The sequence below is a fragment of the Plectropomus leopardus genome, chromosome 20, assembly GCF_008729295.1.
Source record: "Plectropomus leopardus isolate mb chromosome 20, YSFRI_Pleo_2.0, whole genome shotgun sequence".
NCBI lineage: Eukaryota > Metazoa > Chordata > Actinopteri > Perciformes > Serranidae > Plectropomus > Plectropomus leopardus.
The window spans coordinates 10,831,176-10,853,309 of record NC_056482.1 but is presented as its reverse complement, the minus strand read 5'-3'; the positions used below and the strand labels follow the sequence as shown (position 1 = coordinate 10,853,309).

The 22,134-nt window shown below is 38.2% G+C and overlaps 2 protein-coding genes across 2 annotated transcripts in view; both read left to right on the top strand.

Annotated features, from left to right (window-relative positions):
• The window catches only part of znf462 (zinc finger protein 462), a 63,412-nt gene extending 54,283 nt beyond the window's left edge, over positions 1-9,129 (top strand). The window contains exons 11-13 of the mRNA XM_042509838.1: positions 1,306-1,609; positions 3,312-3,447; positions 4,584-9,129. Of these exons, the coding sequence (XP_042365772.1) occupies positions 1,306-1,609; positions 3,312-3,447; positions 4,584-4,803 (660 nt within the window). The 3' untranslated portion in view covers positions 4,804-9,129. The remainder of the gene's footprint in view (positions 1-1,305; positions 1,610-3,311; positions 3,448-4,583) is intronic.
• Positions 9,130-13,529: 4,400 nt separating this feature from the next.
• rad23b (RAD23 homolog B, nucleotide excision repair protein) lies at positions 13,530-21,653 on the top strand. The gene is made up of 10 exons (XM_042509117.1): positions 13,530-13,711; positions 15,177-15,258; positions 16,374-16,453; positions 17,416-17,597; positions 17,704-17,759; positions 18,357-18,484; positions 19,227-19,362; positions 19,479-19,606; positions 20,904-21,062; positions 21,300-21,653. The coding sequence occupies exons 1-10, from the start codon at positions 13,646-13,648 to the stop codon at positions 21,411-21,413; spliced, it is 1,131 nt and encodes a 376-aa protein (XP_042365051.1). The 5' UTR covers positions 13,530-13,645; the 3' UTR covers positions 21,414-21,653.
• The last annotated feature ends 481 nt before the right edge of the window (positions 21,654-22,134 follow it).

Below are 22,134 nucleotides of genomic sequence, written 5' to 3'. Positions count from 1 at the left end.
GCACATTAAACGTAAAAGGGCACCCAGTTATCTTTTTTAAAATTCTTTACATAGATCATCAATTTTATCCAGTGCATGCTGGGATAAGGTCCAGCCCTCCTGTCACCCAAAATTGGAATAAGTAGGTATAGATGATTGATAAATGGAAATTATGATAAATATAGTTTATCCCTATATATAGATAATGTCAAAGGTAAAAAATCCAAGAAAATTATTGTTTTGACTGAAGTTGACATGAGGGACTTTGAAGAGGAGAAACATTTAATGTTTGGTTATTATTACATACACTTCTCATTTAGAGTATAATTTTGCCAAAAAAGAGGTGCTACTTAAAGGGACAGTACACCAAAATCAGAAACATATTTTCATCCCACTGAGCTGGCTAACATTTCAGCTCAGCTGAGGAGGACGCCATTAATGTTTACATCTCGTTCTATCATGAACACGATCCTCTGGTTCATGAGTACATGCACACTTCCTTCTACTTTATTTACAAACCTCAGACCCTTATCAAGTTAAATTTATATGGACAAACAGCACCGCTATCATATGCATATGCATAAACGATGCAGGCACCCTCTTTCCCCAGCTATGTTTACATACATGGTGCCAGTGCAGTTTGTATGTATGCAGTTTATTTGATTAATGTATGCAGACAAAGATAATAACTGTATGAAACTATAAAAAATATTAACTAGAGGGTCACTCAGAGAACGCAGTTCTCTGCCAGGACAAAATGCCTTACCTCACAGTGTTAATAAAAGTGAAAAGTAATTTGTGTATCTGCTGCTATCCAGGGCTGATAAAGTGGGTATAATTCATTGACATGTGCAGGAGTTTTTGTCCTTTCACATGTAGCTGAAGGTCAAAAGGGGTCCAAAAAGCAATGACGGCAATCCAAAAATCTATTATATTTTTGCCTTTAGAGTTATGTAAATAAATGCCTCAATCTTGTAAACACTTAAATATCTGTTGTTGACATGCATTAAAGGAAAAATGAAGAGATTTCAGTTTTTAATTTCTACAATCTTATTACAGGCCTTCACCTTCAAAAGAAATACAAAACTCAGTCGCACTTCTGGCTAATTTAAATTTAGACCAGCCTAAAAACTTAAGTTTGAAAAAAGGCATCAGCAAAAAGAAAAAGTAACACCTAAACATAAAAGTAATGCTTTGTGCAAATTTAGTACCCACCCTTTCACATGCTGATGTTTTAAGGTGTCAACAAAGTGTGGTAAAAAAAAAAGGAATTTTAATACTGCTCCAAGCACACTAGACCAAACTGATTAGTACATCTTGTTTCAGGTTATCCGCAACTTTGAGCTGATGGGCCGCGTCAACCTGGACCAGCTGGAGATGATAAAGGGACAAGAGAGCAGTGCAGAGGAGGAAGACGAAAGAGAAATCATGGAGATGGTTGTAGACGGAAAAGTGGCTGCAGAGGAGGAGGAGGACGACGACGAAGAAATGGAGATGATGGAGAACATGGTGGAGGAACAGAGAGACATGGATGATGAAGAGATAGAGGACAACATCAAAGAAGAGGTGGAGGAGGAAGACGATGAAGAGGAAGTCAGGCGGGTGGAGGAGGAGAAGCCTGTCCTACAAGGTAGTTACATGTTATCTGCTCATATTTATCTGAAAAGACAGCGTCCATATCCAAAAGATTAGCTTCAGACTATCAAATAACACCACTGATATTTGCTGAAAGAATAAATATAAACCTGAATCCTATTTAACTGCTGCATATGAGCCTATCACACAACAAATTTCTTTACAAAACCTTTCGGGATTACACAGTAAATGAGAATCTGCTGAAAAGCCATTTGCTGTTGCGGTCGCAGTAATTTTATATCAAATTGTGATATGTGTGAAAAACCTCCTGCGTCTCCTTTTAAGCCAAACAAATGGGCCCATAAGTAAGAAAACAATCCCACTGGCAGAATATCAGTCCCATAGCATGCATAAGATTTTTAAATGTGTTTTAGCTATTCTTCATGAGCGGTGTTTTTCTTCCAAAGTAGCTACAGTCATATAATTCTGAATTGATTTTTGCACTTTATTCTTCTAGCATATCATTCACCATGTGTACTTGACTGGTATTGCTGCGCACTTAAGGAAAAAGTAGATTTTATACCACAATATTAAGATTGGGGGGAAAAAATGGATACAGCATGGTATTGTGACATTTTGTGTGGTAGTGGGTCGATACATAGACATAAAGTACTGATTTTTTTATTATTTAAATTGGTGATATTCTAAATACAAATTAAACTTTTGGTGGCCTATACTAGAACAATAAAGTCGAGCGCTTTTTTATTTTACTAGATATCTTTTTCCTTAGAGGAGTCACCAGTTTCTAATACATTAAGAATTTTTACTTTGTGACATGTACAATAAGGGTGTCTGCAGGTCCCTTAAACGTGGACGTTTAAAACGTTAAAATGTTTTAAATTGAATTTTCTAAATATTAGACCATGATAAATAGTTTTAAATTTAAAATTGTGAGGTCTCAATTGCCACATTTTATCTAACTTCATTTATCTGTCTTTTAATTTAATTTTATCAAAATGAGTCAAGCTCTTCTGCATGTAAGTCCACATTTCTGATGTTACACATCTCAAAACCTACCAAAGAGCCTAATACTGTCTTTTTACTTAATACCTGTTGTCAAAGTGTAAAATAACCTATTGCACTCTGGTAACAATATTCTTACATAAAAGCTACCTCTGTGCAGGGCCACATATATGCCTCTAATTTTTAAATTAAACTGAAAAGGCAAAATATATTTTGTCAAAAAAATTGGTTAAAAATGATCTTGAAAAGGTCTTGAAAAGCATTCAAAATAAGTGTCTAATACTTAAAATACTGAAATTACAGAAAATTTAGAATTTAGATATTCTATGCAGCTGATTTTATAACTGTATATAAAGTAGCCACAAAAAAACAACAACATACAATTTACCCAAAATTATGTAATATAAATTCAAGTTGAATGCATGAATCAAGCCGAAGACAGTCAATAATGAATGGGGTGGGAGTCCTTTAGTTCATATTTTGTATATCAAATTGTGCTTAAAATGTAGTGTAAAATGTGTAAAATGTAATGTGTTTTTTGGGTTTTGTTTTTTTGAGAAAAATGACAAAAGGTTTATCTGGGAGAAAGTCTAACATGACCCACATGTAGATGCCCTGATTGCCTGATAGCAATGAATATTTATTGTTTTCGGATATTGTAGCGAATAGGAAATGAACACTTGTGAAATTACTGTATTCGGAGACTGACTGATCATTTGAACTCTATTTTCCAGAGGTCCTTGCATCTCCCAGCAGCAGCAGCAGCAGCACTGTGCTGAGCGGTGCTGAGAAGCGTCTTCCCTGTGAGTTCTGCGGCCGCTGCTTCACCAACAGCCTCGAGTGGGAACGACACGTTCTTCGACATGGCATGTTAGTATTTTATTTCTATTTCGCTTCCTTACACCTCCTGTTTAGCTGTCTTCCCGCTCTTTGTGCATTCACATCAGCCTCTGCCTCTGTACTTTGTGTTTAGTGCTAATTGGCAAATATCAGCATGCTAAACTAAGTAAACAGGAACACGGTAAAGTAAACGTGAACACAGTAAACAAAACTGCTAAACACCAGCATGTAAACATTGTCATGGTGACAGTGTTAGCATTTAGCTCAAAGCACAGCTGTGCCTGTGTGCAGCCTCACAGCCATATGGCACGCTTTCTGTCCGTTTTTATCATGCTTGGTAACAGCCGTGTCCGGAAGCATTATGTTTTTGGGTTGTAAGTTCGTCCATCCGTCCATCTGGCCCATTTTCATCAAGGCAATACTTCAATAACACGTTGAGGGAATTTTTTCACATTTGGCGCAAACGTCTACTTGGGCTCAAGCATAAACTGATTAGAATTTGGTAGCTGAAGGTCACGGTGACCTTGAGTCCATCTCATTTTTGTCAAAGTGATATCTCAAGAAGGCAGTGAGGGAATTTTCTGAAATTTGGCACAAACATCCACTTGGACTCAAGGATGAACTGATTTAATCATGGATGACTGATTATGGATTTGGTTGGCAAAAGGTCAAAGTTCACTGTGACCTCTCAAAACATGTTTCTGGCCATAACTCAAGAATTCATAGGATTATTTTGACCAAATTTAACACAAACGTCAAATAAAATAAAATGATGAAGTGATAACAGCTTATATATAAAGGGTCAAAAGTCAACTTCACTGTGACATCATAATCTTCTTTTCAGACATTGTTCACATTGTTCATCATCATATCTCAGGAATAGAGGATGTGCGTGAAGCATCCACATTTTAGAATTTGCAGCTTCTTTGCAGCAACATCCATATTCATTCATAAGCATTGTCTACTGTCATGACTACATGTGAGTCTAGACAGACATGGATGTAAACTTTTATTACAACTTGACTTTTTCACAGACGCATACAACCACGAGGCTGTGTTTCTAGCTAGAGCACATCAGCATATTTGAAATTGTGCACCCGTTATCATTTGTGTATATCTTTCCATGGGTTAAAAGGACTACTTTCTGATCCCTCCTTTGGTAATAGGATGGTTAACAACAGTCGAATGGACACCAGCACCACCTCCACAATAGAGGCCTCAGCTTCATCTTCCACTGGCTCCTCCGTCTTAATGGACACAGGATTGGATCTGTCCAGCCACAGCAACGAGGAAGGCAACCCCGCGGATCTATCACTGAGAAGTCCAAGCCAGTTTGTGGAAGACAAAGAAATGCTTGACACCAAAAAGGATCAACAGTTTGGTTGAACTGACTGTGGCCTCTTGGGGATGTTTTGCTAGAAACTGATAGCATTGGGTAGGATCAGCACTGAGTTTGAATAGGACGTCAAAGAAAACAAAAAAGATTGAAACCGAAAAAAAGTGACTTCTTATGAGTTGGCGCATTACTAGGTTTTAGGTGTTACATATTTAAAGTATTAGATTGTGCTGCATAAAACGGCTGAGCTCTTTAAATGGGCAGTCCCCTAGGACAGATCTTAATATATTGGTAACCAATAGTGAACAGAACTCTTTATTGCTGACATTCTGGTCAATTCTACAGTGAAAGATCCCACCTAGATAATACTATATAAAGGAATGTTGTCCAAAATGATTAATTAAATTTAGTATTTTATTATTTGAAGCACCTTTTACACTCCCTCCCAAAACAGGGGTACAGTAAATTTGCCCAAGAGGAACAAATAAGATATGAAAGCATTTAAAACTGTGGCCCACTGTAGAGCTACCTTTTCTTGTTGAAATTTGAGACTTTTTATCATCTTAGCTTTGTGTTAAATGTGTAGAAGTTTTCCTTGAGAAAGAGTCGCACCTTATCTATTTTAGTAAAAAAAAAAAAAAAAAACCCACAGATTGTGTTTTCTTCATTCATAGAAATACTGAAATTTTCCCCCCAATGTTTGTAGCAAATTGCTATATCTGAGGTCCCTTAATATTATACTACGTATAAGCCTTCAGCCTGGGGCACCCTTCGCATTTTGCCTGTACTATTTTATTGTCCAGTAATTTCACTGATGAAATCATGGAAATAGTGTGATTGGTTTAAATCTCCTGTATGATGACGTGTTTGTGGTCCAGGTTAAACAACATCGTAGTGAACCTGTGCACTCATCAGATCAATATGACAACAGAGATATGTATGAAGTGTCATGACTGTATCCATGTGATATAGGTATCCGTTAAGCTGAGATAGCCGTGAACATCACTACAGGTTTTAACAACAGTGGCGACATGTCTGTCTTCATGATCAAGAGACAGAGATTACACTTGTCTTTTCAGTGCAAAAGTAATAATTGGATGTGAGAGATTTCAACACAGCCCAAATACTGGATGTGCATTCATAAATGATAATTTAATGCAAAGTTTGGAGGAGGCTGACCACCACAGCTCACTGCTGAAGCTAGTGCGCAAGTGCCTTAAAATGCAGTTCCTCTGGGGCGCCTCGATTACTCACCGGCTAGTGCGTGTAGTCCTGAGTCCTTAACGCCATGGCCCGGGTTTTAGTCCAGCCTGGGCCCTTTGCAACATGTCATCCAATCTTTCTCTCCTACCTATAAAATAAAGCAGAAATGCCAAATAAATGGAATGGCTACTGAATCAATTTAATTGCTTTAAAATATGTCAGTTAGTTTGAAGTTACCAGAAACCCCCCTGATGCCTCCATTTCTTACTTTTTTTTCCACAAGAATTTTTGGCTTACATCTTGTTTAATTTCTTCTAATGTGTACTGTATTGGCAATTTTGAACATCATTGTTGGCGATGCACCCATTCATTTTGGTCTGAGGTGCGGATGCTGTAGTGCGACATCTAGAGGTTCTTAATGTCACAATGAACCTGTGTGTCAACTCACAACATAATCTCCATTTTACATTTCTTCAAACCACTATTATGTTAAATTTGTGCATTTCATACGTAGCAGATACATTAAAATTTTACACTTCAATAAATTTTCAATTTTATGTTTAAAGCTATTTTATGTTGTGTTTACCCTGTAGTTAATGTGTGGTTAGGATTAGGCACAAAAACCACTTGGTAAGGGTTAGAAAAAGATAATATTTTGGCCTTAAATACCCATTTTGGACACTACAAACACAGCTGGACATGTCCATAAGTGTTGTTAAAAAGACACTTGCTTTTGTTGGTCTCCAACAGTGGTCTGCTGCTGTCTGCCACATGCAATCTGAACTACATCATACATATAAAACATACAAATATAACATATCCATGGTTTGTAGAAGTGTACAATACCAACACTTTATTCTGGCAGCTGGCCTGTGGTTCAACCCGATTGCAAAAAAATGTAAAATTAGATGTATATTCTGATCAACCTCTGTTGGTATTTAGCCTTATACCTTTGGTTTATCTGCAAAGATTTTGAGATTTCTGCCTCTAAAATTTCTGCTGATCCAGTGCAAGTGGGTGAAATTTAACCTTTTATTCTCACAGCATTAAAACATGAGCAGTTTTCTTTGGAACTATTTTCTACCAAATAACAGTCCTGAAGAAAACTGCTGATAGTGTGTTCTGAGTGTTCTACTATTTGATTTAACGTTAAAGAGGATGCTGTATGTGGAAAGATACGCTGCTAATTTTTTTTTTTTTAATGCTGTGAGAATCACAGATGAAATTCCATGCTAAACCTAGTTTAAGTGGAGTCACATTTGCTTGACTGACAGATGTCTCTGCCTCTCGCAGTCAGCCCTGCTGATTACCTCAGCTTCATCCAGGTTTGTCCACATCGCCCAAATTCGTATTTTTAGTCTCCAAATGAGTGACAGGTTGGCATTAAGCATTAAACTCAAATCTTGGCTCTGAGACATCCCATCAGAAACTTATGGCTTATGCCACAGACATGTTTTCCTACAGTTTGCGGTCCAGTTTTGACATGATGGGATAAACTGAAAAGACAAGTGTAACCAGGTCAGAGAGCCCTAAAACCATTTGTTTCCACGTTTATAGAGTATATTTGCCAGTGGGACTGTAAGATTGACTTTTAAAGGTGTCAAATTCCCCAACGTAAACCCCTCCAAATTCTGTATTGACACAACCATCATAGCCTGCATATGTGTGCTTCTTTTTAGAAAAAAGTTGCCATGTTATTGTTGATGCTGACAAAAGGCAGAGATTGTATTTGTTGGAAGTTGCTGCTTGAATGCCCTAAAGCCTTATAAGATAATGAATAGCAATTAAATTTATGCCCAATTTCCAATAAGACCAATAAGCAACGCTGAACAATCTGAATTAAAATGGCTGATAATTAAAATATCAAATTTGTAGAGGAGCACAATTCATGCAATTGTGTTCTTGGTACCAAAATATTTAACAAGCCCGCTGTGTTTGCTGCTGTGATTGTCTTTTCCTGAGCATTGAACCATTGATGGAAATTTGGGTTTGGAGCCCAAGCGAACCACATGTTTGCAGCCATGTATAGAAAACAAAACTACTCGTTAAGTGTTTGAACTGTGGTGTTTCAGAAAGGATACTTTAACTCTTTTTTCCTTTAGGTGTTCTCATTTTTAAAAAAGAAGAAAAAAAGACGATAGCTAACCCTCAGGGGCTTTTTGAGTCCCCAATCCAACATTATTACGCTGTTGTACAATGTCTGGTTACAATGAAAAATATCTCCTTTTTTGTACTGTAATGGGAATGAGCAGATAGGAAGAGCAGTGTGGTTGTACAATATTTAAACACGTGAAGGAAAATGACGCTGTTCTCTACCAATTAATGGCCAGGGCTTTTATTGTGAAGGAGAAGAATATGGCAAAGTAAGAGACAAGAAAAAAATGTTCCTTTAGGGGCATTTAACTGCTTGGTCCTTTTCTGGGCTCAGCCATCAACCTATTGATCCCTCTGAGATCTAGCTCACTCATGTCCAATCCAACACCTGACACTCCAGTATCTTCTATCCATGACCAGTAAGGGCATCAGTTGCCCATAGTCGACAAGAGGTGGGAATGTAGCAGCCCCACGGCGCTCCTCAGTCCTTGTAATACCTTAAAAAACTGTTTGAGTTGGTGCTGAATCTCAAAGCCCTTTTTATGTTCTTTCAGGACCAGCTTGTAGCTTTTTTTGAAAGTAAAACTGTTTGAAAACTGTTGTTGTAGAAATAAGCTTTGTAAGGCAGCTTGTTGCCCAGCTAGAAAACCCAGTGTAAACCATGATGACAAATTGGGACAAACTGGGTAATGAAGCTGTCAACCCAAAATTGTTTGTTGTTCTGTGATAATTTTAATAGAAAATGACTATGAATCCCTCACTGTGTGCAGTCCCCAGACTGTGATATTCCCAGTTTACCCAAAGTTAAGCCCCTGCTGACAACACACTGGATACTTGTATATATGTTTAGTTTGTTTCCGATGCATTTCTCTTTTCGGACTGTTGTCTCCATAGTTTGACACTAGAATCTCTCCTTCTTGCCTTTCTTCCCATATAAATCTGATTACCTGATGGTGGGTTGTGATGTTGCCTAGAATGATTGTTTACAATTTTATTCCATTTATCTCTGGATATTCTGTAAATATTGTAATTCATTGTCTTTTTTTAACTTGATAATAAAGTTATCAGATAACGGTTAATTGCATTTATGTCACCTTTGTACAAACTCATCATCTAAATTCAATTAGGCCTCTTAAATTCAACCTTTTCTTACTTAACACTAATATGTTGTGAGTTAAGACTGAGCTATGTGACAACATGTTGCTACATGTAAAATTAGTCTTCGTATTTGCTGCACATTTGATATATTTGATATCATGCCTAACAATTCCTCATGTCTGATATATGACTTCCACTGCCCTCTAAATCAGTGTATTATGCATATCAGCGCGGATGTCAAACTATTTAAATTTCCTGATAAGCAAGCTTCCTGAATAGCAAATTGAGCATTAAGTGTAAGTGAAGTACTTCACTGTCAAGGGCAAAGTGATGCCAAAGGAACCAGTCCGGAAAATCCAATGCAAGTCCCATCAAGAAAGCATTGTTTTCTACTCAAATTACCTTTCGTAGCTTCTTTCTTCAGAATTAATCTCATTTGATCATATAGTGAGTACTTCATGCTTGGATACAATTCTCAAAGTGATTGCTATGAAATCTGACAGAAATTCATGTCTCATCAGGATGAATTCTGTGGTTTGGTTATCAGCTGACTTTTTGTCTAGGATCATCATCAGATCAACTATTTTGGTGTATGACCAAATCCGAGATGACATTGCCATCAGCCTCAAGTGTGCTTTGTGTTTATGCTTATTTGCAATGTTAGACACGCCACACTAAAACACTTAACATGTTTAAAATTATACCTGCTAAACATCAGCATGTTAGCATTCAGCTCAAAGCACTCCTGCTTAAGTACAGCCTCAGGTTCAGGTTACTTTATTTGTATCAGTAGGTAGATTTGGTTTTGATATTTCCAGAACGCCATAAGAGATCTTCTTCAAATTTGGCACAAATGTCCACTTGGACTCCACAATGAACTGATTAAGCCACAGTAACCTCTGTCTCATTCTCGTGACCGTGATATCTCCAGAATGCCTTGAGAGACCTTCCTCAAATTTGGCAAAAACTTCCTCTTGGACTGAAGGATGGATTGATAGATTTTGGTGGTCGAAGGTCAAAGGCTACCGACCTTCCATCTGTCTCATTCTCATGAACATGTTATTTCTAGAAGGCCTTAAGGGAATTCCCTCAAATTTGGCACAAACATCCACTTGGACTCAAGGATGAACTGATAAGAATTTCTCAAAGGTCACTGTGACCTCACAAAACATGTCTTTGGCTATAACTTAACAATGAATGCACTAATTATGACAAAATTTAACACAAATGTTTAATAGGATCAAATGTTAAGTGATCATTTTATAGCCATACAGTCAAAGGTTAACATCTCTGTGACATCATGTTCTGCAAAAAAAGCTTTTCTGGGCATTACTCAACATTACAACATTTGGTCGGATACCGAATTGGTGACATGAAATTTGGGTTTCCACCTTGAAACTGAGCGGATTGCATAGATCTTCTGTGCTGCCAGGTTGAAAATGTAGCTTCTTGGTAGCAACATCCATATTCAAAGCATTGTCATGGCTTCACAGACAGACATGGATGTAAACAGTTAGGGAGTATTTCTAGTTTTATTTTTGTGTATCTGCATATTGTGCACCCTCTTTCTTATGTTTGTTCATATCGATCATTTTTATGATGATTAACACCAGCTGTATGGACCCCATCAACACTTGAGCCTCCATGTAATATGTAGTAATACTCAGTGGAAACACTTTGGTCTAATACTTGCAGTTGCTCACACATATATTTAATACTCCAGAGTTAATCATATGCTTTGTAAAATGTTTTCATGGTTATCCGGTCTAACTTTTGTGCGACATGTTTCCCCATCTTCAGTGACATGTAGGATTTCCTCTGTAAGATGTCCTCAGAGCCCCTGGAACAACCAATAATAGTCCCAGCAGCTCTTCCACAGGAAATAGCTTTGGGCTGAGAAGGCATCTCAGTGGCCTTCGCTCTGTGTTACACCCTTCCACCCTTCTGTTTCTCTCTCGCTCTCTCTGCTACACTCCACACCCAGCAAGAGCTCTGCTGACCAAAACCACAAACCCTGCAGTTGCCAGTTTTGTGTGTGTGTGTGTGTGTGTGTGTGTGTGTGTGCGTGCGCCGTGTACATCTCTGTATGTCTGTAACGTACATGAATGAAATGCTGTGGCTCTTGCGCCCTAAATACCACGAGTCACTGAGATCAGAAGGCTGTGTTTCTACTTTACATTTCAGTGTATGCTTTATTATTTCCTCAACATCTCACTATAAAACAGCACTTGGTGGAGTCTCTGAAAGTCTCAATTTCACACGTCCTCTGCATTTCCTCCCCTGCCTGTTTTAGAAGGGGCCAAGTCTTTATTTCACATGTCTAACATCATCTCTTAAAAATATCTCCAAGTCGCCAGGGATTAGACTGTAATCTCTGTGGCTCGCCACTTCAGAGGGGGGCCGGTGGCAGACTGACGACCCCTGGAGACAGGAGCAAGAGGCACAGCCACAGCGGGGAGAGGGGAAAGGAGGACACTGCTACTGCTGCTGCTGCTGCTGCTGCTGCTGCTGCTGCTGCTGCTGAATGGAGCAACATAAGGAATGCCTGATGAGCGTGTGCTCGGGCCAAGGCAGGCAAGGGCACTGTTCCTGTCGTAATGACAAGAGAAAAGGGGAGAGATAGAAGGGAAAGTCAGAATAGAGGAAGAGAAAGAGCCGCAGAAGGACGGGGAAAGACAGTTGAAAGAAGGGGGAGATAAACAGATTCACACGTACAGTGATGGAAAGCGAAGGGGAAGTGATATGAGAATGAGGGAGAAGTGGCCGGGGAAGAGACCCCATTGAGCTCCAGTGTATTATCTCTCGCTCTTAACAGTCCTCTCAAAGTCAGAGCTGTGCAGCATGTGAGACAGGAGTCAATAAAGCCTCTGAATACTGAGTGCTGGGTGGATAATATTGAAATTCCTATATGCCTGAAGGACCTGGGATTGGTGAAACTTGCGGTTACAACATGAAGTGCCTCCTCAAGTTCAGAAAGGGCAACAAGTTTATTTCACCAATGTCAGTCTTGAAAGGAGCATGATGAAGATGCACCATAAAATGTACGTATTCAACAAATGTTTTCATCATATTGCATGTAAATTAACATAAAATGGGAAATCTGTCAAGAATGATTGAAACATAAGTCCATAAGCTGATGAAAACACGTTTTTCTGAGTAAAGCAACATTATTGTTCACGATTACACCCTACGTCTTGTGTGTTTGTGTGAGTATATCAATCAATCAAGGCAGCTAAATGGAAATTGGCCATTACTGATTTCATTATTTACACCTGTGTTGTTCCTACATTTTAAATGTCATCTGTGAAAAATGCCTGTACTTACATCGTGAGTAGCTATTTTTTTTATATAGGAGGTATTGGTTTTCATTCTTATTTTTTTATGAGTGAAACTGCATGTATTTAAAAACTTTTTTTGAAAATATTTATGTAACAGTCTCAATGATGTATTTTACCAGTTATTTCCAGAGCTCTCTCAAATTGACTCATGTCAAGTAATGGGTTTAATCAGTCAAGCAAAATGAAAGTAATGGTGTGGTAAGTGGTACATTCAGTGTATTCAGCTTTGAGTATTTTGTATTTTCTGCTCCTTGACACTTCTGCCACACTCCATTTCAGAGAATGGTAGTTTCACTCTAATACATTCTCTAAACTTAAAGTTACTGCTTACTTTGCAGTTATAGATTTTTTTTAAAATAACATATGATCAGCTGTAAGATATTGTAAGGGACTATTTGTTATTTATGAGAGGGGAGAGAGTGACATAGGGGAGGCAGTTGTTTTTATTTGTTTTTTTAATGGTTATGTTTTGTATTTATTTTAAATACTCTCAAAGTTAACCCACAAATGGGTTTTAAAGGCATGTTTTATTTTTTTTTTTAAAAATCCCAAAATAACATAATTTCTCATGACCAGAAACTGTGAAATATGTTTATTTATGGAGAAGGAAGGGTCATGTATTTCCCCCTGTCACTCTGGGAAGCTAAAGGAAAAATATTTGTAGCTCCAGGGAGCATCATGATATTTAAAAAAAAAAAAAGACTCACAACCTAGCCATTCCCTACTCTATATAAAGCACAGTCCCTAATTTGAGAGCGCCCTGTTTAAGTTACAACATTTAAATGCTGCATATATGTACATCAGTAATAGTAATGCAATAACATAACGTGCAATAATAGTGTAACACTCTGTAAGGGGCAGATTCTGCTTATTTCATTTTAACTGGAGTAACGTTATTGCGACTTACTATAAGAAAAGGATATACTGACATCTGTTAAACCACTTTACTACAAAATAAAGCATACTTAGAAAATTGTCCATTTTCCCTGCAATTCCCAGGCTGACCGGCAGCAGCGCTGTCGCTTAAATATATCACAGAAGAAGAAAGACTGAAGTCATGGCGGCTGACAGTTTGTAATGAGCCAACAAAAACAGACAAGATTCCTCCAAGTTGGATCTATAACGTTTTAACTAGGCCCGGGGACAAAAACTCGACAAAATGCAGATAACTCTGAAAACCTTGCAACAGCAGACGTTCAAAATCGACATCGATGAAGAGGAGACGGTGAGAGTTGAAACCATGCATTTGTGTCAGGGGGAGGAGTGGGAGTTGGGTATGTCCTGGAACGGAGGACTTTAGTGTTTGACCATGTCAAATTAGACGATAAACAGGTACATCTATCTAAACACGATGGATATGTTAGAGATTAAACTGCTGTTCGGGTTAACAGCCTTGTGTTTGACGCGGGGTTTGAGACAGAATAGCGTCATTTATTAAATACTGATCAGGAAAGTAGTTTGAATTGTCAGCATTTAGCCGTAGCCCATGTATGGTTCAAGATTGGTGTGGGGGGTCAAAGTAAGCACACCGCTAAAAAGCGTTTAGTGTTTGTGAACAAGTAAGTTATGAGGAATAAGTACAGTTCATTTTTTGTGTAATAAAGCACAATAAACACCACAGTGGGAACCGCAGCAATTAATTAATGAGCGTTAACGTTGGTAATAGCGTTTAACTGTGCTATAACGTCAGTGCAAACTTGTGGTAGTTTGTATCTTAACGTCATGTTGTGGTTGGTGGGAAAAAAATATAACGTTACCTTTAATTATTACGGCCTAAATGCTACGCTACATTTTCATAAAACTTTACGTGTTTCTAACAGAAGGCAGTTTCAACCTTTAACGTTACTTTCGATGAGTTTGCATATATTAGCAACGTAAGCTAACGTAAGCAATAACTGTACAGCCACCGTAGTTGACGTTAACCCTTTGAAATCTGGAGAAGCATCACTTTTCTTGGTCTGTTTTTAGATGCCTTTCACAAGCATTTAAGACTTAAACCGTGGGTAATTTGGTGCGATTTATTATTATTATTATTAATATTATCATTATTATTTTTTTAAATTGGAAAAAGGCAATGAGCAACTTGGCTAGAAATGTTTTAACAAATTGCAAGACATTTGTACATTTCGAAAATAGTTTTTAAAAGCTTGTTAGAATATCTAGGGAAAAAAAGAAAAAACAAGGGGAGGAACTGTTTGTAATAATTCTAATTACATATTTAAAATTATGTTATTTTTTTCTTTACCTTAAAAAAAATTTTTTCAGGTAATTTTCTTGTATTTTTTTTAGAAAACTAATGTCTTGGATCATTTTTGGGTCCTTTGTTCTTTCACCGCTCATTGCCTTCCCCTGTTTTTGAAAGAAATCAAGCCAATTTGCTTAGGATTTAAAGTGTTAACTTAATGTTTGAGCACTCATAGAAAGTAAAATTATGATGTTGGGTTTAAATAGAAAACTGTCCATAATTTGGATGTAGTATTCAACATGTTTTCTGTGGTAGTAAGCTCTGGAGCCAGCAGTATCATGCCTGTTCAGCTGTATTTTTCTGAAGTGCACTTTGACCTTTATCTGTTTAACTCGTGCTTCAGTTAGGGCTGGGCCAAATGGTGGCAGCAAAGCTGACTCCTTTCATATCATTATATCATAGTGAATTATATAAAGAAAATATTCTGATTTTTTTTCCCCCACAGGTGAAGACATTAAAGGAGAGGATTGAACAGGAGAAAGGAAAAGACCAATTTTCAGTTGCTGGACTGAAACTGATATATGCTGGTATGTTACAAGGTGTATTTAACCCTCCTTAAATGAATGTTTCACCCATACCCACACAAACGACTATTTATGTATCTATTATTTATGCTGTGTAGCCTTGAATTCATGAATATATTTTTTTAATTTAATCTCCTTATGCCAGTATTGCAAACCCTACAGCAAGAAACCTGCCAAAAAACACATCGGACTGTCAGAAAAATGAAAATGTCAGCCAGATAATTGCAAGGGATGCAGCCTAGTTAACCATTTGTTTAACCCCTTGAAACCTGAGCAAAATGGTATAATCTTAAATCTTTAATATGTAAGGCAATAAACAGCTTCACAAGAAATTATCCAATATTAGCAAACAAAAAAAGAAAAGAAAAATGGTTTGAAAAAAGTGGCTTGAAAAAAGTGCTAAAATGTAAATGTAATTAACTTTAAATATTGAATTATAATTAAATAATTATTTTAGATCATTTCTCTGTCTCTTATTATTCTTATTTGGATTTTTTAAAACTCATTTTCTTGTTATTTTCTTGTCAGCTTTTCCTGATTTCTTGCATTTTCGGGACGTCTCGTGCAGTTGCTCATTGCTTTTTTTAACCACGTTGTCAAATGATATCCAACCAATTTGCTTAGGTTGAAAAGGTTTAACTGCTTGTGAAAGGCAATCGAATGTAACAAAAGAAACTGATGTCAGTCCAGGTTTCAAAGGGTCAAACAATCATTGCAGTCATGTCTTTTAAAAGAAAGATAAATCTAGGGGAACGTGAGGTTTAGGATTTTTTTTTTGCAGACTCAAAAATTCCCAATGACACCACTGTACTTTGTGTTTTTATATAATCGAACATGACAAATGCCAAGGGAGGCGGAATCCATTTTATAAGCATAATGTAGCATTTTAGACAATGGAGTTTTGTGTGACCTACTTAGACGTGTACATATAACACAATGAAAAACACTACAACAAAAAGACCCAGATGTGGTGACAAAAGCAGGCGATTTATCTCCTCAACAGCTTTCTGTTTAGTGATAGAATCTGATACCATCTATTGTTACATCCCTGCGTGTTGTTTTAGAGTTCACGTCAGGTAACGCCAACAGGATTGTGACTCATATTTGTTTCCTCGCAGGTAAAGTCCTCAGCGATGACACAGCTCTCAAAGAATACAAAATCAGTGAGAAGAACTTTGTGGTCGTCATGGTGACAAAGGTTTGTGAATCCAAAATTGTTTTGTTAAATGGCAGATTTTATTTGTCAAACAGATGTGATGTTTGCCTGTGCATAAAAAAAACAAGCTCCTAAATGTTATAACTATGAGCCTACACTGAATTATGATGAAGTTTCGTAACTCTCTCCTTCCATCGCCGACCACTTGTGTCTGTCTGTGGGAGCCGTTCAACGGGCTCTTAGGGTGATCCCTGCTGCCTTGCAGCGGGGTCAGTATTGTCAAAGCCTGTACGTTGCAGTTAATTTGCTCCAAAAGAAGATAAGATTCTCTCTAGAGATTGTCCTGTTAAACTCCTAACATGACATCTTTGCTGTATTTCATAATAGATGGCATAACTGCATTTGATCAGTATTTTTATCATGCTGAAAAACAGAATCAAGCTGTCTTAATCCTGTTGAAACCACGCGTCCTATAGAATATAATACAGACGTACTATAGGACATATAGGACAGTATTGAAAAGGCTGTATTTTCATCATGCACAGGGTGTCTGCAGGTGCTTTAAATGTTTTAAATTCCATTCATTTTTTAAAAATCATTTTCATTCATCCATCTTTTAATTTCTTATTGTCAAACTGAGTCAAGCTCTCCTGCATGAAAATCCACATTTCTGATCTTTCTAATGTTCCGCATTTCTTAACCTTTCACTGAACCGAATAATCCCTTTCCACTAAAATAAGTGTGTACGTTTATTCTTTCTTAAACTCAATTTGCCAATTAGAATACATGGAGGAAAGATCAAGCTCACTGTACCATAAGAGTTCATGTCTATGGCGGCCTTTATTGGTATAATTTAGGAATAACCAAAAAGACATTATTTAAGAAAAGCTGTCTTAAAGTAAAACGCATTTTGATGTTCACTCATAAGCAAATTGCCTGTTGTGTCTTAAAAAATAATATCGCAGAAAAAAATATGGTTTTGTTTTTAAAAAATTGTCTTGCAGGCTAAAACAGCCTCCACCACCCCGCAGCCCTCACCTGCCACTTCAGCTCCCAGCACCGCTGCTCCTGCAGCGCCTCCTGCTTCATCGTCCAGCCCCGAAAACACATCAGCACGCGCCTCCACAGACGACAAACCAGAGGAGAGACAGTCTTCGACTGCTGAACCAGCTTCCGCACCTGCCGGGTAAAGATGGGTAGATGTTTGTCTTAAACTGTGTTGTTCCAGCATGTCTTCTTGTGAAACCTGACATGCAGGTCACACCTCACCCAGTGTCTGTTTTCTCTTGCAGAAGCTCCGAGGCTTCAACAAACACAAACCTGATTGATGAGGCGGTTTCAAATCTAGGTAAGGCTGCATCCGTAAACATCATTTGTTGGTCATCATCATTTGGCATTTTAGATCTGACAGAATTGTAATTTTGAATCTGATGTAAGAACTTTGTCACAAATACCGCACCATTTGTTAGACAAAAATGACTTTTTGCCTCGATGCCTTTGAGCTGCTTCTTGTATGTCAATAAATCTGTCGGCCGACGTGTAAATGTAGGCTAGTAGTTAATTTTGGTCCACCTTATGTCTTGTGGATATCTATATCATGCTGACTTAGACTTAACTTAACCAGTAAGCAGGATGCTGCAGCTTAGCCAAAACATAACTTAAGCAGCATGTCTTCTATTTGACAATATCCCGATTTTTTCTGTCATTCAATTCTGATTCTGTTAATGAATGTTTAAACATAGTAATCGCCTTGACACTTTGACGCCCATGTCTTAATATGAATGACTAATGCACGTTTTTTTGCTCAATACTGAAACAGTACTTGATACAAACTTTAAAATATTTGGTCATTTACAATTAACACTGAATTCTCTCAAATGGCTTTAAACTGTGTTGACTGACTAACGAAGCTTTACATTCTGTCCTGGTGTGTGTGTTCCTTTAGTGACGGGTGCATCATATGACGCCATGGTGAACGAGATGATGCTCATGGGCTACGAGAGGGAGCGGGTGGAGGCAGCCCTGAGAGCGAGCTTCAACAACCCAGACAGAGCCGTGGAGTACCTGCTTACAGTAAGAACAACGTTCAGTCTGCGGCCGACGTAGCAAATGTCCGAGAGCAAATTACTGGATCGGTACATAACCCACGACGAGGTTAGACCTCTGTGTGGTTTTGGGCAGTTAGAGCTAAGTATCCCTGCACAGGTCAGGATCTTGTACATGTATCATTAACGGTGCCTTTGGACTGTGTTAACCCTTTAAAACCTAGATCAACATCAGTTTTCTTGTGCTGCACTCATACGCCTTGTACAGGCTGTTTAAGCCTTTGAAAACTGAGCAAAGTGGTCAGATTTCTTTCAAAATCATAAGGGAAAAGGCAGTGGACAATTTGTTAAGAAATGTCCCGCAAATTGCAAAATAATAAAAATAATTTCAGCACTTTTTGGGTCTTTTCAGGTCATTTTTCTGTAACCTTTTTAAAAGGCCAATTTCTTGCTTATTTTTGGTCCATGTCTTGCTAAGTTGCTCATTGCTTCTCCCTATGGTTTTTGCCAACTCAAACCAATTTGCTCAGATTTCAAGGAGTTCATATCTAAATTTTAGTTTACATGCCAGAGACATTTATGGTGTAGTTATACAAGTCCTTTACCCATGACCGCTTCTCAAAAACTTCTGACTTGCCTCTTCTGACTAAATATATCTATTCATGACATGATGCAACCCACAAGCTTTAAACTGAATCAGTCTACAAGTATCCTACACTATTTTTTAAGCCTAGTTAAAAAAAAAAAAATGTAATGGCTTTTTTTCCCAGGGTATTCCAGGCAGAGATGCAGGTCATGCACCAGGACCTGATGCAGTGGTGCCTCCAGCGAGTGGAGTGTCTACTGCACCCATAGGCGGTATTAGCCTTCCTGCCAGCACCGGCTCTTCACCACCTGCTGGGGGAGGTAAGTCCGAGACTATTCTGCATATTCCACCAGCCTCGGAGAGCAAATGTTTGTTTCTCTTTTCATCCATCTGTGTCTGTCTTCTTACTGCTTAAACCAACATCTTATCCTTTCAGGTAATCCCCTGAGTTTCCTAAGGAATCAGCCTCAGTTCCACGTGATGCGTCAGCTGATCCAGCAGAATGCCGCTCTGCTTCCCGCCCTGCTGCAGGAGATCGGCAGGGAAAACCCTGAGCTGCTGCAGGTAGGGAAGCCCTCGACACAGTTATGATTAAATGAGTTTGTGGTTTTAAGCAGTGAATTCACAGTTCACTTAAAGGGACAGTCCGGGGTGCCTGGTGGCTCAGATGGTAGAGCGGGCGCCCCATGTACAGAGGCTATGCCCTCCCTGCAGTGGCCGTGGGATTCCGGCCTCGGCTCTTTGCTGCATGTCATCTCCTCCCTCTCCCCCTTTCAAGCCTGAGCTGTCTGTCTGAATAATAGCGAAAAAGCCCCAAAAATAATCTTTAAAGAAAAGAGAAAAAGAGACAGTCCACTGATTTTACTCATAAAGTGCAGTTTACACTCTGAGTTTACCCATACTACCATACAAGGTAGTGTGCCAGTAAAAGATTGAGTATGTCCCAATATATAATATGTCAGATGCAGTATGCCAAAATTACCAGGATGTCCTACCACATCCCGTCAGATTTTGGGGTATGCAAACGGACAAGTTATTCTGGTTATTCTGACCCACAATTCTCTGCACAGTGGGAGCAAGACCGACGTCACATCGGGCCGCAAACAGATTGCAGCTGACTGACAGCTGACAGAAGCCGCAGTGACACATGACACTTTAAAGTCACTGATGACGAGGAGTGGAATAGTAATAGAATTATATTATGTGTTTGAGTGATAATCAAAGAGATTACCAACAAAGACAAAAACTCACAACATGACTGGGCAATGCATATCTAGGCTAATTTTAGTAATATAAAATGTCTGAATCCACAGTGTAAATGTTAAGCTACATACTTTGCCAAGTACCAACAGCAGAGCTCTCCGGGTTGATCTCCATCTCTGACGAGCTCCGCGAATGATGTTTTCTTTGATCTCCGTGGTAACAAATGCGTGAACAAGGGAGCCAAAGTTCAGGATGTAGTGTTATGAAGTAGTATGTCCCAAGTGTGTGCATTCTGCATTCAACAGTACATACTTTAAAGGGGCAGCTGTAATACCTACTAAAAATAAAAGAATTAGTATGTGGACTTTAACTAAAAGTTGTAGCACACCTGAGTTACAGACTGGTGGTCTAAGTTAAAAAAACAGTGATACAGGAGGCAAGTCACCTAATAAAAGACACTATGGAGTTGTATTGTGGGATAATGGGAATAAAAGGAACAAGCATTTGACTTTTGACTTTGACTCAAATTAGAGACTTAAAAAATTTAGATTTTTACCGTTTTCTTTTAAATCTGTCTCTTAGAAATCCTGCAAATTCATTTAAAAGCAACAAAAAAAAAACCACAGTCCATACCTAAACTGTTCATTTACCTCTGTAGGAGATTAGCAGCCACCAAGAGCAGTTCATCCAGATGCTGAATGAACCCAATCCAGAGGCGGGGCCTGCAGGGCCGGCGGGGCCAGCAGGTGATGCACCGGGCGGGAGTCAGATGAGCTACATCCAGGTCACGCCACTGGAAAAAGAGGCCATTGAGAGGGTGAGGAGGAGCACAACACTGTCACTAACTTTTCATCTCACTTCAAAGTTCAGCCCTGCTTTACCAGAAGTGCTGGAATATACTGTAAAACCCTGATGTTGTTGCCTGAATGTCACTTTAATTTTTTTATCTTTACATTGTTGAGTTGGCTAAACACAAAGAAGAAATGATCTTCTGCTTATTTAAAGTATTGTTTGGCTAATTTTTTACCCTCGTCTCTCGTCTCTCTAATTCCAGCTAAAAGCTTTAGGATTTCCAGAGGGACTCGTTATACAAGCCTACTTTGCTTGTGAGAAGAACGAGAACTTGGCTGCCAACTTCCTTTTACAACAGAACTTTGACGATGATTGAATAATTTGTCATTATGATTTTGTTTTTCTTATTTCTTCCTCTACTTTTTGATTGCTAAATATGTGTACAACAAGCCTTTCACATTTCCAAAAAAAAAAGAAAGTTTTATTCACCACTTCACCACATTCACTTTTCTTAATAACACTGGATTGTTTTCAGCTTGTGTTCAAGGACAGGCTGTTGTTTGTGATCAGTTTGAAATGGAGGAACAATTAAAGTACAATAACATTGCATCAGAAATCACCTGTGTGCTATTGATTTGTTTTAAAAAATTGCCTTAGTTAATCTTATGGTTTGCAGTTTGTGTCACATTCCAAGATTTATTCGGGGTTAGTACTCATGCACTCTTTTTTTTTTTTTTTTTTTTTACTTGACAAGTAATGGAGATTTGAAGAATTAAATTTGTGCACAACAAACAACATGTATGGCACTAGTTCTTTTTCCATTTAACATCCCTCATCTGCATGTAAACCGACAGGGACTGTTGGCAGGAGCTGCAATGCATCATATGAAGGCATTTTAACATGTATATAGTTTACATACATGTGGCAAGATTTAGCTGCAGTGACTGCCATTTTTACAGAAAAATAAAAGTTTTCAAAATAAATGAAAGCTGTTCCTTTTCTGCTGTGTTTACATGGAGCGTGACTGCAGAAATCTGAAGTATTAATGAGTACCTTAATGCTAAATACACATTTTGTGAAGTAAATAATGGTTGCAA

What these genes read in the sequence shown, in the direction of transcription:
- rad23b (XM_042509117.1), top strand. Translation starts at nt 13,646, where the DNA reads ATGCAGATAACTCTGAAAACCTTGCAACAGCAGACGTTCAAAATCGAC. An exon ending in ACATCGATGAAGAGGAGACG is followed by an intron (nt 13,712 to 15,176) that starts GTGAGAGTTGAA and finishes TTTCCCCCACAG; the next exon opens with GTGAAGACATTAAAGGAGAG. An exon ending in CCAGCTTCCGCACCTGCCGG is followed by an intron (nt 17,598 to 17,703) that starts GTAAAGATGGGT and finishes TTTCTCTTGCAG; the next exon opens with AAGCTCCGAGGCTTCAACAA.